This window comes from Bipolaris maydis (genome assembly GCF_028858645.1).
Source record: "Bipolaris maydis strain C4 unplaced genomic scaffold PSV08scaffold_1, whole genome shotgun sequence".
NCBI classification, from domain to species: domain Eukaryota; kingdom Fungi; phylum Ascomycota; class Dothideomycetes; order Pleosporales; family Pleosporaceae; genus Bipolaris; species Bipolaris maydis.
Genome location: NW_027093857.1, coordinates 3,363,408 through 3,378,587, shown reverse-complemented (window position 1 = coordinate 3,378,587; position 15,180 = coordinate 3,363,408). Strand labels below are relative to the sequence as shown.

The 15,180-nt window shown below is 51.6% G+C and overlaps 2 protein-coding genes across 2 annotated transcripts; both read left to right on the top strand.

The window, feature by feature from the left end:
* The first annotated feature begins 242 nt into the window (after positions 1-242).
* On the top strand, positions 243-5,913 carry PSV08DRAFT_406896 (glycoside hydrolase). Its single transcript, XM_014220062.2, has 8 exons — positions 243-814; positions 862-1,393; positions 1,447-1,716; positions 2,650-2,794; positions 2,855-4,112; positions 4,174-4,291; positions 4,346-4,581; positions 4,677-5,913. Exons 1-8 carry the CDS (start codon positions 383-385, stop codon positions 5,439-5,441), a joined length of 3,756 nt encoding a protein of 1,251 aa, XP_014075537.2. The 5' UTR covers positions 243-382; the 3' UTR covers positions 5,442-5,913.
* Positions 5,914-7,458: 1,545 nt separating this feature from the next.
* On the top strand, positions 7,459-13,473 carry PSV08DRAFT_406894 (Co Zn Cd cation transporter; the record flags this gene model as incomplete). Its single annotated transcript, XM_014220061.2, has 7 exons — positions 7,459-7,700; positions 7,769-8,873; positions 8,929-9,911; positions 11,095-11,099; positions 11,914-11,988; positions 12,030-12,962; positions 13,062-13,473. The coding sequence occupies 7 exons, from the start codon at positions 7,459-7,461 to the stop codon at positions 13,301-13,303; spliced, it is 3,585 nt and encodes a 1,194-aa protein (XP_014075536.2). The 3' UTR covers positions 13,304-13,473.
* Between the last annotated feature and the right edge of the window lie 1,707 nt (positions 13,474-15,180).

The following is a 15,180-nucleotide window of genomic DNA, read 5'->3' as shown; positions in this document are numbered from 1 at the left end:
GTCAGCCTCGGCGGACCCTTGTCGGTATTCCTGGTGGCCAGGGGCAGGCACACCCTATGGCGTCACTGGCCGTTATCAAGTTGCAACTTCTCTCCCGCACTGGCAGCATCCAGCAGCCAGCAGCCAGCATCAGCCAGCATCAGCCAAGGTTTCAACATATTTCTTGTTTGCCCTGCATCGCTCCGCCACAATGCCTCCCTTGCACTTCCCCAGCCTTGCTTTCAAGAACCCTCACAGCCCTCTCACCTCATCATCCCCGTCTTCTCAACATCGTCCCTTTGACCTGAGTCTTCGGGTTCTTGCATCTTGTACCCTACACATCATTCCCTGAGCACCAATACCTGTCCTGTGACTGCGCACATTGGATGCGCAATCACAGCTCATGATGCCTGCTGCTAGCCTTTCAAGCGGTGGCACCCAGCCTATAATGCCCGTTTCTATCGCTCGCCTATGCTCCGCATTCTTCCTACTGGGCGGGCTGCCTTTGGCCGAAGGGTTACACCACATGGCAATGAAGGCGCCACTGAAAACCAATCGAAGAAAAATGAATATTACCCCCTTGCTTGTCACGAACCGTTGCCCAGAGAGCATTTGGCCAGGCATCTCAACTCAATCCGGCTCAGGGCCAAGCGAGAACGGGTTTGAATTGAAACCTGGGGAGACCAAGAATCAGACCGTGTCCGAAGACTGGCAGGGCCGGTTGTGGGGGAGGACCAATTGCTCATTCAACGATGACGGCTCGGCTGCAGCATCAGGGCGGGGGAAGGCTTGTGCAACTGGAGACTGCGCAGGTGCTCTCAACTGCAAGACTGGCGTAGGTATTGCCATGATTCGCAACAAACCTCTGCTGACTCTACACAGGGCGATGTCCCTGTCTCGCTTGCGGAGTTTACACTGGACGCTGGCGATGGACACACCTACTACGACATTTCATTGGTTGATGGCTACAACCTCCCAATGGCAATTGTCCTCCAGCCACTTGAAAATGTCACGCTAGACGAGCTCCCCCCAAATCTGACCAATCCATCATGCCAGGGTACGGACGGCCTCCTTGCTCCGCAAGGCTATGATCCCTATTCTGAAAATCCAAATTTCCTTAGCACAAACTCTTCGTTTCCACTTCCATTCGACCAGGAAGTGGATGAAAAGAGAATTTCCCGGTGGTGTCCCTGGGACTTGCAACAAACCCCTCCAGAGAAGCCTGGCGACGGCGTCTATCCCTACCCAGACGACAACATCAAAAGACCTCAGTTTAATCCTTGCTACTCCGCCTGTGCAAAGAACAATCGACCCGAGGACTGCTGTACTGGAAAATACGGCTCCCCTAGCTCGTGCTCACCGAGTCTGTACTCCAAGAACGTCAAAAAAGTGTGCCCAGATGCTTACAGTTATGGTGTGTTTGAATCATTTTTGTACAAAGGAAGCATTGCTAACATCTTACTTTAGCTTTCGATGACCAAAGTTCGACTTTTATCATTCCATCCGGTGCTGGTTTTGAAGTCGTCTTTTGTCCCGGCGGTCGCTCCACGACAATTCTTATGACAAACAAAGATGAAGTGCAGCAGTTGGCACAGCAGGGAAGAGTCAACAAGCAAGCTACCATAAGCCTAATGGGTACTCGAACTAGCAAGGTCCGTAGGAGCGCTGCTTTGGCAGCGTATCGGCTAGATTGGGCTGTGCTGGTAGCCGCTGTCATCACCACAAACACCGTCATAAGTGCACAATTTTTGTAGCAAGGCACTGCTACAGTTGGTCGTCTGTGGGTCTGGAAAACACCCAATACGACTGGTACTGTTCTGTGCTTGGATAGTTATATACCCTGCATCGCGAATCAATTCTTTCATCCTCATCATTCATCGATGCCAGTTGTTTCACCACTTCTTGTGAAAGGATCACTTTTCCTTGTGTACTTGGTATATCCGTGGAGCATCTACAAAGGGAAGATGAAGCGCATCTTACACACAACCTCCGCACCGGATTGTTGCTCAAAGTAAACTTCCAGAATTATACTTCGGTCCTTTTGCTCATACAAACGGAAGGCTACGTCCGCGATAATGGTAACACAATACATACGCCCTTTAATGTTCTCTCCAAATGGTATCAATCAAGCCCTTGGAGGAAGATTCATGCTCGGTCTCCAAGAGCGAGAGTGCGATAGTACTAGACGCAAAATAATTGTTCCATGCTGCGTGGGTCATGACCGCCTAGAACGCTCGCATCACAGTCGCTAACCGATCCAGCGCCGTCCCATATGACTACGTATGACACGGAACAGTCCACGCCGATCTTTTTATGGATTTCGCATTCTGCATCTGTATCGCGTGGTCTGTGGACGGGGCAACAACGCCGGCCTAGCGCCATGTTTTCCAACAGACCGGCCCACTAGACGCGCCTGCCTAACTGGTTTGGCACCGGAGCACCACCTCCGCACACCTAATCCGGACCACCGCTTGGTGTCATGCACTGCTCAATGTGTCTCCGCGCGGCATATCGTACTCTGACAAGGTCCACCGTCTGTTATATTTGCTGAAGAGGCCCTTTGTTGTTTTTCAAGAAGACAGTGCATTGCCGCTTCATTACTTGTTCCGCCCATCTGCAGTTCCGGTAACGATTGAGGTTCACCAACGGATTGACTACCTCGAAAAATAGCCACCATGGCAAGGAATCAGGCTTTCAACACCCATCGATTAGTTGAGGGCTGGACCTTCAAGCAGGCTGACGATGCCGAAGATGGCTGGATGCCAGTGAAGTCAGTGCCGACGAATGTCCATCTAGACCTAATGGACAATGACAAGTATGTTTTGATCTAAGCAAAGAAGAATACTATCGCTTGGAAAGGACTTACAAGACACAGAATTCCAGACCCGTTTCTAGGCTTCAATGAGCTCAAAGCTGAGTGGGTAGCAGACAAGGTGTGGAAGTACAAAGTTGAGTTGCCCAAAGTACCTGAAGCAAAGCAAGGCACTGTGCATGTCCTAGCATTTGATGGCTTGGACACTTTTGCAACCGTCAGGCTTAATGGAGCAACTATCCTTGAAAGTAACAACATGTTTATCCCACACCGCATCGACGTTACTCAGAAGCTCGGATCCGACAAAAATGTCTTGGAAATCGACTTTGCCTCTGCTCGGCTTGAGGCCATCAAAATTAAGGACAGCCACCCGGAGCACAAATGGGTTGGGTTCAATGGCGACATGGCAAGGCTTGGCGTAAGGAAAGCCCAGTACCACTGGGGTTGGGATTGGGGCCCAATCCTCAATACGTGTGGCCCGTGGCGTGAAGTGCGGTTGGAAACCTACGCAGCCAGAATCGAAGATTTGAGGATCGACTATCAACTTGATGACAACTTGAAGGCAGTCCAAGGGACGATCTCGGCAGTCGTCGAAGGCTCCTCGGCAGACAGTGTCTGCTTCAATGTGTTTGATGGAGAGACGAGTGTGTTTAGGGAAACGACAAAGATCAACAACGGCGTGGCAAATGTGGATTTCCATGTCAATAGCCCGAAACTGTGGTATCCCCATGGCTACGGTGGGCAGCCTCTCTACACTTTCACTGCAACGGCCCTGGCAGATGGAGCAGAGCTGCATCAAACATCACGTAGAACAGGTTTCCGAAGAGGCGAGCTCGTCCAACAGCCCGATGCCATTGGAAAGAGCTTTTACTTCCGAGTCAACGGTGTCGATGTCTTCTGTGGTGGCTCAGACTGGATCCCTGCAGACTCATTTACCCCCAGAGTGAGCGAGGACAGGTACCGCAAATGGTTGGAGATGATGGTAGATGGCTATCAGGTAATGATTCGCATATGGGGCGGTGGCATCTGGGAAGAGAATATCTTTTACGACATCTGCGACGAGATTGGTGTTTTGGTGTGGCAGGATTTCATGTTTGGGTGCGGCAACTATCCCGCCTTTCCGGACATTCTGCGATCAATCAAGGAAGAATGCAGGGCCAACGTCACCCGACTGCGACACCACCCATCGATAATCATCTATGCTGGGAACAACGAGGACTATCAGGTGCAAGAACAATATGGCTTGACCTACGATTACGAGGACAAGGACCCGGAGAGCTGGCTCAAGACTGATTTCCCTGCGCGGTACATTTACGAAAAGGTACGTGCGTTCGACATGCTGGCAAACCCCGAGTCATTGATACTAACGGGCATGCGGGCAGCTGCTACCTGACGTCGTTGCCGCGGAGAGCCCGCATGTACCGTATCATCCGGGCTCGCCATGGGGCGACGGGCTCAAAACATCCAACCCCACAGTGGGTGACATGCATCAATGGAACGGTAACGATCCCCATATTGCGGCCGGTTCAACAAACTAATAATACATGTATCTAGTGTGGCATGGCAGGCAGGAAAAGTACCAAATCTTTGATACCCTGGGCGGGCGTTTCAATAGCGAGTTTGGTATGGAGGCGTTTCCCCATATCGATACGATCAAGTACTATTGCACCGACCCTTCGCAACTGTACCCGCAGAGCCACATGCTCGACTTTCACAACAAGGCAGATGGCCACGAGCGACGAATAGCAACGTATCTAGTGGAAAATTTCCGCACCAAGACGGATTTGGAGGTATGCGCCGCGTTGGACGATTACCTGGCTCATGGTCGAGAACTATGACCAAGTGGGGTCGCAATATAGGCTGTATGAATGCTAACAACGAATAGTCTTTTATCCATCTCACACAACTCTCGCAGGCCGAAGCGCTAATGTTTGGCTATCGAGGCTGGAGGCGCCAATGGGGACAAGACAGGCACTGCGGCGGCGCGCTTGTCTGGCAGCTCAATGATTGCTGGCCAGTCACTTCGTGGTCGATTGTGGACTACTTTCAGCGCAAGAAGCCGGCGTATTACGCAATGCGCAGGGTGCTTGCGCCCATTGCCGTTGCTGTCAAGCGGGCACACTTTGATTGGAGCGTGGTGCACGCAAGAGTGCCCAGCACGAGCGACTTTGAGGTTTGGGTCGCGAACCAGAGGCTAGAGGAGGTCACGGGGACGGTTGAGTTGCGGTATATTAGCATTACGAGTGGAAAGGAGATTAAGGACAAGGTGATCAAGAAGAACATCCAGCTTGTACCGAACGGTACGACGGACGTCTTGTCGGGCACGATAGACAACCGGAGCGAGGAGCCGCATGTCCTAGCCGTACGCATATGGGTCAATGGGGAGATTGTGTCGCGCGATGTGGATTGGCCGCAGCCGCTCAAGTACCTGGACTTTTCAAGTCGAGGCGTCGAAGTAACACCGCAGGGCGAGACGATTGTAGTCAGAGCCCAGAAGCCGACAAAGGGCCTAGTCTTCGAGGAGCGCTCGGGCGTCCTGATACACGACAGTGCCGTAGACATTGTCCCTGGTGATGAGCAGGTCATCAAAGTGAGGGGACTAGGTAAGCAGGATGAACCGTTAAGGTGGACCTATCTGGGCAAAGACTAGAGGTCAGCATATGCATACGCATCGGAGCGGGCATGATGGGGAGATGATGATGAGATGGGGGCAAGGAACGGTGGCAAAACGGTGGGATTATGCAGCGCCTATCAGATTGGTACCCAGCGTGCATGGGGATAGGCGGCTACTTGACAGACAGCTAGTGAGAGTAAGCGGATCTGGGTCAGCCCCGTGTGTCGATAAGATTAAAATTGAAGATGGGAAACCCGGGGGTTGGAGGGGGGGTACCCATGAAGCACACCAAGGTCGTGTGGGCTTCTACCAGATCGTTTGTGTACAAGGTTGGGCGTCTATGCGTGAGCCATAGTGGCTTAGAAGCACAAGGTGTCATATGGCAAGGGGTGGGGGAGGGGCGAAGGAGAGATTGAACACGATTGTGAAGCGGGATACAAGCTTTGGTCGAGTAGAGTTACAACTGGCGGGTATATGCGAGGCTGGTATAGGGCGTGTAGTTCGTGTTAAGGCTAGCCAAGCGTTCCATATGAGGTGTGTCAACGTCCAAGGGTAATTAAACGGCCAGCTCGGCATTGGTCGGCATGCTGTCGTTTGGAGGGGGGAGAGGGTCTCGCAGGTGCATGTGTGGCAGCCGCATGCCGCCGTACAGGGAGGGGGGGAACATGTGGTGCGGCGAACGGCGGACGGTGTCTTGGTCGGCCTAGGCTTGCTGTCGACCCGGGCGTTGGATGGTAGCCCTTGTATGGATACGTAAGGAAGGACGCACATGGTAGCAGCATGGATGTGTAGTCAGAAGTCTGTCAGCACGAAGGCGGCGGTACAGCTAGTGTAGTGGGCTGGCGAGTCGCTGGATCGCAGGGGGTAAGGGGGGTGGTGGCGGCCGGAGAGCCCTGGGCGCGTGCAGTGTGTGCATTCACTCACGCATCGGCTGCTGCTATCCCGAGCGAGCGGGTGTATGAGGCAGAGTGTGTGTGTGAGCACTTACGACTAGGTTTGCGGTTAGGTTCACGATGGCCAGGAATACGCCCGCTGGCCGGCCTCTTGAATACGAGCGAGGGCGCATTACCATACTTACTTACTTACCATACGGCCAGGCCCAACTGTTGGTTGTGCGATCGGGGCAGCCGTCTGCCACATCGTGGCGGGAAGGATGAGCCGCACCTTGCTGAAACGACGTGCAGTAGTGCCGGCGGCGCAGTCTGACGGACAGGTCTGCGGTGCAAGGCAGAGGCAAGCAAAAAACATGAAGCCGGCAATCGACGACGGCTGGGTGCATGCGTTCGTCGTCGTCGCATCGCTTCTGGAGGCCTTCGAGAAGGCCTGGCAGCTGGGGGGGCCGGCGGCGCGTCCCATCCCATCTCCAATCTCGCTTGGCAGCGCAGACGCAATCGTTCCCGTCCGCCCGTGTCCAACGTTCGCCTGTTTTTTTCTCCTCCACCTGCAAACCCTGCTGCATTTGGGCCACCAGGGGGCGGGGAGGGAGGGTTCAAGGGCTATAATGCGGGGACTATACCCTCGCTCGTGGGCCGCTGTGGCTCGTCTTTTTCATTATCACTCCGGCCTTACTATGCGATCCGCTAGCTGCCGCAAAGTACACCACCTCGACGCGCCGCCCCAAGCATTATGACGGCGCCCGCCTGAAGCTGCCAGATGCCAAATACTCCTTGATCCATTTTACCTGGAACCAATTTTGCTGAAGCCTGTCCGTGGCATGCCTTGTGCAAGGCTGTCCACCTGCCCCCTCGCCCATTCTCATCGTCTGATATATCAACCATCCCGGTCTCAACGCCATCCCTAGTAGTCCTACTCGAGCTATATTGCATCTCGGCCTGCCACTGGTACATCCCTCATACCATCTTCTTGGCTACTTGGATCTCGTCGTCTGCCGCCCACGCCACCGCTATTTGACTCTGCCTACGCCTCGACCTGCCTCCTGGGTCCGCAATCACTTGCCGTGCAGACATTCTGCACCGCACCTCATTCCCTCCCTCCCCCTGTCTGCCGTCGTGCATCGCACAATCTACCCGGGTACCGCCGAAACTCTTACATCATGTTTCACACCTTTCAGTCCTCTGTCGGCGTGCGCCTGCCTGGCGGAGACAGTGACAGCCCGGGAAAACCATCACGACACCCAGGTTCACGCCGCATCTCCACCAGCAACGCCTGCGTCGAATGCAGAAGACGCAAGATCCGCTGCGATGGCCTGCAGCCGTGTGGTCAGTGCCAGTGGTACCAGCACCCAGAAGCATGCAGCTACTCAAAACCCGCCCAACGAGTTGTGCCCAGCAGAAAGTAAGTACAAGTCTACCACACAAACCCCTCTTGTTTCCACATCATTGCGTACTGACCAAGGTGAAAAGGCTGCTCGAAAAGCTCTCCAACAACATTGAACAGTACAAGAGTGTTCTCACCAAACTCTATGGAGTAAAGAGCCTCGAGTCGTTGACTAATCTTCCGCGTGAAGAGCTCCTGGAACTAGCTCTCTCCTCTGCACCGACAAACTCGACAACATCACCATCAGCTGCAGCCACATCTGCAACAAACTCTCAAGTCTTGTCTGATGCCCGGACCGTGTCTGAAGCCCCTGAGAGTCTCGAGGCACTTGAACAGGCGCCTCCCGAAGATCCGTACTGGGACGAGGCACGCAAGCACCAGCTCAGAGTTCAGGGAATATCCGATGATGTAAACGGCCTTTCCATGTCAGTAGACAGGCTGTCATCCTACGTTGGCATCTCTTCAATCACAGCGGCACTCAAGGTTATTGTACGCTGCGCCCCACAGGCTCAGTCGCTCATTTCACACAGCCGGCAGGAGACGGCACTCCCAAGCCGTGCAGGTTCCCCGAAGCCTGAGTTGACAGACAGCAATCCGGATGCCTTGCCGTCTCTCGAGCATGGCCAGGGGCTGATCGAAATCTACTTTGAGCGCGTACACCCTTTCTTTCCAATGATTGACGAGGGCAAGTTTTGGTCTACCTATCTCTACGGCAACCGCAAAGACTCAGCATGGCTGGCACTGCTGAACATGGTCTTTGCAATGGGCTCGCTTGCATCGTCCGATGCAGACAACGAGGCACACTATGTGTACTTTAGTCGATCCCGACGGCACCTGTCTCTGGAGTCGTTTGGGAGCGGCAATCTGGAAGTGCTGCAAGCATTGGCCATTATGGGCGGGTACTACATGCACTACCTGAACCGCCCCAACGAGGCACACTCACTCATGGGCGCTACACTTCGCATGGCTACTGCATTAGGACTGCACCGCGAGTATTCGGACAGAAGTGATGCGAGCGGACAATTCATAGTGCCAGGCGAGAAAGACTCGATTTCTCCTGAGATGAGAAGACGCATCTGGTGGAGTCTCTTCTGTCTCGACTCTTGGGCATCAACTACAACAGGTCGACCTTCACTGGGGAGGATGGGTCCTTCTATTACCGTCCTCAGACCTGGAACGGCCGAGAATTCTGTAAGTATGAAAAAACTCCTGCTATGTTCCATGTCTGTAGCTCATCTTCCACTAGACACACAACATGCCACCCAATAGCCCTCAGTACATGTCACAACTAAAGGCTCTTCCTTTGACCCATGCCTCTGCGTTTTGTCAGATAGCTACTAGAATACAGGACCGTCTTGTCGAGTGCCCGATCCTGCCTTCTGCAGAGACAGCTAGCTACGACGCTCAGTTGGTCAAATGGAACGATGAGCTACCGTCTATCCTTTTGAATGCCAGCGAGCCGTGTCCCGAGTTTCTGCGTCGAGTACGGCTGGTTATGAAGTGGCGGTTGCAAAACATGCGTATCATCCTTCATCGACCCTTTTTGCTCGCCGCCGCACTTCGACGCGCACCGTGGGCTGCTCTAAGCACAGAAGAGAAGGTTGCAGTCAGGAAGTGTCGGCAAATTGCCTGCCAGACGATTAAAGATATGAGTCAAGAATGCATGCCTGATCTGATATCCTGTTGGAATGCAGTATGGTTCTGCTTCCAGGCTTGCATGGTTCCACTAGTGTCACTCTTCAGTGACGCGAGCATGCCCGACGAGACGGAAAAGTGGAAAGCCAGCATCGAGACAGCACTGGCATTTTTTGGACAGGCCAAGGACTGGAGCATTGCTGCGAAGCGAAGCTGCGATGTTGTCACACGACTATATGCCGCATACAAAACCCACGCTTCCACGGCATCTCACCAGCCCCAGACCGTCGTTTCACCAATCATCTATCCGCAGCAGCAGCAGAGCCACCACCAGCAGGTGCATGCTCAATTTACAGTCCCGGGAACACAAGCACCCGCGATGCTCAACACGGACGCCGCCGCTGCCTACGCACAACATGCCGCCACATTTGCCCATTACAACCCCGCCACCCCAACCTGGGCCGCACCCAGGAACGACCCTACTATTCTCAACAACTTCTGGGATGATATGATGTGGGATACCAACATGCCTGACCTGCTCGACCCACCTTTTGGACTCAGTAACGAGTACGATTATGCACACGCCGTGCAAGAGTCTGGACCCGGCGCACCATGCTGGATGAATGGGAACTAAACCTTGTCCCATGGAGGGAAAGTACAACATAGTCCCACACAGCCAGATCGACGACCAGCCATAAACAGATGCACATCCGAAAAAAAAAGGGTTTTTACATTTGAACCCTGGTGTTCCTTGCTTGTCAGGAAAACGGCTGAGACAAACCCCCCGGTGGCGGGCGGATCCGCAATTTTCCCACGATAGACGCCAAAAAGAAGAAGCACGGGCTGAGACTATTCCGGAATCCCACGGCCCAACTGGGGAGTCTTTTGCACCCTAACTGTGTACTTATCCACCCTTTTCGTTCTCGGACCCTTTTCCATACCCAGGATACCCCGTCATATTCTTTCTTTACCGACGTAAGCGAGAGGGATAAAATATGCCGCGTCAGAAACATAGCGTCGCGTTTTTTTCTTCTTATTTCTAACGTAATCTTTTGATTACTATGACGACAAATTACCGCAGATACGGCAGAAAGGGATCAAGTAGGTTGGTGGCGGGGAGGGCTTGTTTCTCGAGTCGAGTGTGCACTGCACCGGGTGATACTCTGGTTTTTTTTTTCGTGGCGCATGATTACGGCAGACGGCGGTTTTTTTTTTGTTTGGCGTCTTTTAACTTGACGGAGGTTTTTTTTCGGGCCGTTGATATACCGGGTTTGAGGGGATGGGAATGGTGCACCCATAGAGGTGTACGGATCAGAGTCGGCTAGGTGGGTTGATGGGAGTGCAGGCAGTGATGGATGGTGAGGAAACACATGGTTTGGGTCTGTCTTCTTCTTTTTTTCCCTTCATCACTTTGATTCACGTTTTTTTTTTGGTTTGTTCTCTTCTTCACGTTTTATGACAGCATTGTTTTACTTTCTTCTCACATCATTTCTCTTCTTGATCACCGCATTTGCATGGATACATGTTCTTTTCTCGTTCATCTTCTTCTTCTCGATTCCCCGATTTGTCATTCAACTCATGTTACAACCCACCTTTATGATCCTTTCATCACCGTTTTCGGCGGTAAGCATGTGTGATTCAGCTACTACTTCTTCTTATACCTTTCTTGTCATTATTTTTTGTCATTACACACGTAGGGCTATTCTGTTAGAGATGAGAGGGGCTTGTTTGCATCTTGATACCCGGAATTACTGGTTGCAGCTAAATTGGCATGAAGCGGAGGTGATGTTTGAGCGGGCAGGGGGCATATAGGTGACTAAAGATATAGGCACGTCACTGCAAACACGTAGATATGAAGCGAAGTGGCATTATCCTGGGCGTATATGCATAAACAGTCAGGGTTGGCATCTTGTCTGCATCTTGGCCTCCGGTGTTCTTGTGCTACATGTGGTGGGCCGGAGCCCAGCGGGTGCTTATTATCGATAAGACGCATACGTAGTAGTGGCATGGCGTTTGTGACGAGCCATGTGAACAAGGTGGGGGTTGACAGAAGATTGGCAGAGACTAGCATCAAACATGTTACTAACATGTTGCCTTACAATAGTAGTAGCACGTCTTTTCTTTCATCGCACAAGACTGTGGTCTCGTGCAAACTTACCGTGTATAGCATAGGCAATGGGTGACAGCACCTCTCTCCACCATCAATCTTCCCCACGTGCGCTGTATCCAAGACCCAAGCCTGGCCCTTACGTTGTCGATCTTAGCCTAGCAGCTTGGCCACCACCGGACCAATCTGACCGCTGCCCTGCCGTCAAGGGCGACGGCACTTGATGATGATGATGATGTGTACTAGTAAATAGAGATAGGCGTGCTGACAGCCAGACCTCCTCTTGTCCTCCTTTCTCGCGCGCGCGTTCACACTTCTCCCATTGCGATACGGCATAACACTACGTACGGCATAACGCTACGCCGCTGCAACCATGTCCGAACCCGATCTCCACCGTGCCATATCCATGAAACCACATCCGTTCCACACCCATCCGGATCGCATAGAACGTACATCTAGCCCACACGTTCATCTGACTCCTGCCGGCAGCTCCTCGCACGGCAACAGTTCCACCCGAGGCAAAACAGGCGCCAGCAGCACAGCAATTGATCGCTCGCCATCCACGTCGACGGATCATCATGCCCGCCATGTCCCCGCCTCATCAGGTGGAGCCGCCGACGTAGAATCACAGTCGCCGCCCGCCTATACGCAGGACACAGACCCGTACAGGCTGGCGGCCGCCATCAAGCCCGAATCCGAGCTCGCCCTGATCCGCGCCAACACGTCTCGCAAGCGCGATGGCTGCGGCCCCATCAGCCTGAACGCAAAGTCGCGCTCGGCAAAGAAACTCGAGGAATTCTACTCTGCCCAAAACGAAAACATCGAGCGCCTCCTCAAACCCGTCGACGACCACCGGCGTGCTGCCAAAGAAGAAGGCGATGCAAACCACCTCAAGTACAAAATCGCAGTCATTGGCTCTTTCGCCGCAAACATCACCCTCGCCGTGCTCCAGCTCTACGCAGCAATCTCGTCGCAATCCCTCTCCCTCTTCACCACCATGGCCGATTCCCTCTTCGACCCCATGTCCAACCTCACGCTGATCCTCTGCAACCGCGCCGTGGCCCGCGTCGACGCGCGCAAGTTCCCCTCTGGCAAAGCGCGCATCGAAACCGCAGGCAACCTCTGTTTCTGCGCCTTGATGATCACCGTCTCCGTCGTCATCATTGTCGAATCCATCCGCACCGTCGCCGAGCACAAGGGCCCAGACACCAACGATTTCTACCTCCCCTCGGTCATCGCCGTCGCCATTGCCTTTGCCACCAAATTCAGCCTCTTCCTCTACTGCTGGGCACTGCGCAACAAGTACAGCCAAATCCGCATCTTGTGGGAGGACCACCGCAACGATCTCTTCATCAATGGCTTCGGTGTGCTTACTAGCGTCGGTGGCTCAAAGCTTAAATGGTGGATCGATCCCATGGGCGCCATGATGCTCTCCGTCCTCATCATCTTTCTATGGAGCAGAACTGCGTATTCCGAGTTTCAGCTTCTCATTGGCGTCACGGCTGATACAAGCATGTTGCAGCATATCACGTATATTTGTAGGTTTTTCTTTTCCTTTCTCCCTTTTCTCCCCTCTAAAATAGGTATAAAGAGTAAACAGCAAGATCAAATGACTGATTGAGCAAAACAACAACTAGCAATGACACACTCCCCCTCCATCCTCCAAATCGACACCGTCCGCGCTTACCACTCTGGTCCCCGCCTCATCGTCGAAGTAGACATCGTCATGAATCCAGAAGATACTCTGCGCGCTACCCACGATATCGCAGAGGAACTCCAGATTAAGCTCGAGAGCCTGCCCGATGTCGAGCGCGCCTATGTCCATGTTGATTATGAGACTGATCATCGGCCTGAGCACTTTTTGAAGAAGGAGTTGTAGTGACTTGTTGGGGTTTGGAGGCAAGGTGAAGGGAAAAGGAGGTTGGGGGTTGTTGGGATCATCTTATGAAGTAAACGATTGAATCAATGAATATGTTTAAATTTGGTTTTCTAGTAGGAATTGGGGGAGGGGGAAACAGGAACGGAATAGGAACGCTCGTCTCTTCTTCTTATTCTTCTTCTTCTTCTTCTTCTTTTCTCTCCACCCACCTCTTGATGTACTTATTCGCTCCTATCTCTCTCTTTTCTCCTCTTTTTTTTTAAAAAAAAAGATTCCTCCCTCAGCGTGGATTTGAAAAAAATACAATGAAAAAAACCCCTCCCCCACTTTGATTCTGTTAAAGAGAAAAGAAAATACGACAAAAAACGAACAAAAAAACGTAAAAACCTTTACTCGAAACCGCCCAAAATATTTTAAATCAATCATTAAAGGGTAGTTAATTATGATTATAATTATCAAAAATTCTACCTTCTATCCTTAAGAACAGAAGCCCAAGCAGAAAAAAAGCCAGAAAAAACATGACGATAAAAAATGAGATGCTAATGAATACTAGCTCTTTTTGTGTGTCTCAAACTAGGTTACCTAGATATAGCAATGTTTTCTTTACTCAAAGAAAAGATGGACATAGTAGTTACCACGTAGTTTAATTCAAGAGTAGAGAAGAAGAAGAAGAAGAAGAAGAAGAAGAAGAAGAAGAAGAAGAAGAAGAAGAAGAAGAAGAAGAAGAAGAAGAAGAAGAAAAAAGTTATTTCTGAGAAAAACAAAAAAAGGGGGGGGAGGTTTCGTTAGTACTACATAAGAATTGAGGAATTCAAAAAAGAAAGAAAGAAAAAAGGAAAGTCGTTCACTACAATGGCATGTAAAAGTTAAAGGAAACAAATGAATTGGGTATGATACATACTAGATTATTGTTTAGAGATGACAAATTTCTTTTTAGCTTTTTGGAAAGGGAAGAGGTGGACGAGATTCTCCAAGAAAAAAAAAACAACGAACAATTCACAGTTACATCATTCACCGTAACTCACCAGGCAGACACACAACTCACATCACATCACGCGACAAACAACCACTCAAATATATCCACGTCTATCATTACAACTATAGAAGAAGAAAAAAACAAATCTCTCCTCCCACTTTGTTTCATACTTGCACACAAACCACTCTCGTATAAAAAAAAACGCCATCATGGGACAGTGCAAGGTGGAAAACATGAATCGGGGTCGACGGACGATTAAATATAAAAAGAAAAAGACACAGAGGACGAATAATCTATTCTTTCTCCTGGCAAAGAAGATGCTAAAACTCTCTTTTGCCTTACAAGACTTTTGGTGCTACATGATGGTGTTGGAGAATTCGGGCTATGCGATTCGGGTTGGGGACTTGCGCATGGGGCTGGGGGGATTGCGTGTGCCGCGGTGTTGGGGAATGGTGTAGTGGGCCGGTGTGCAAGGGGAAGTGATGTACTCTCATCGACGCTCCTTCCTCAAGTCGTCATTGTCGTTGGCGTGAGCTGCCGGAGTCGTCGATGTAATCGTTCATCCGTATCGTGCTAGTCATGCTCTGGCTAACGGTCGTCTCCACATGCCGTGGCTACTCAAGCGCTTGCGATCCTGCAACGTACGTCGTGGGGTCGACACGATACCTCCTTCCATTTCCATTTCCACCCTTTGGAAACAATCAGGGGCATCGGCAATTCATCCAGAACCACGCGGGGGTAACTTTGCCCACGGAAAATCGATCCTGCAGAATTGCGCTTCTGCACACGTAAACATGGTTCGATCGCCAACGTGCTGCGCAGCACTGTAGGGAACTAGAATCCATGTTTCAGCCACACGTTAGATACTGCCTCCATAGAAGGCTATCCAACATCACGACCA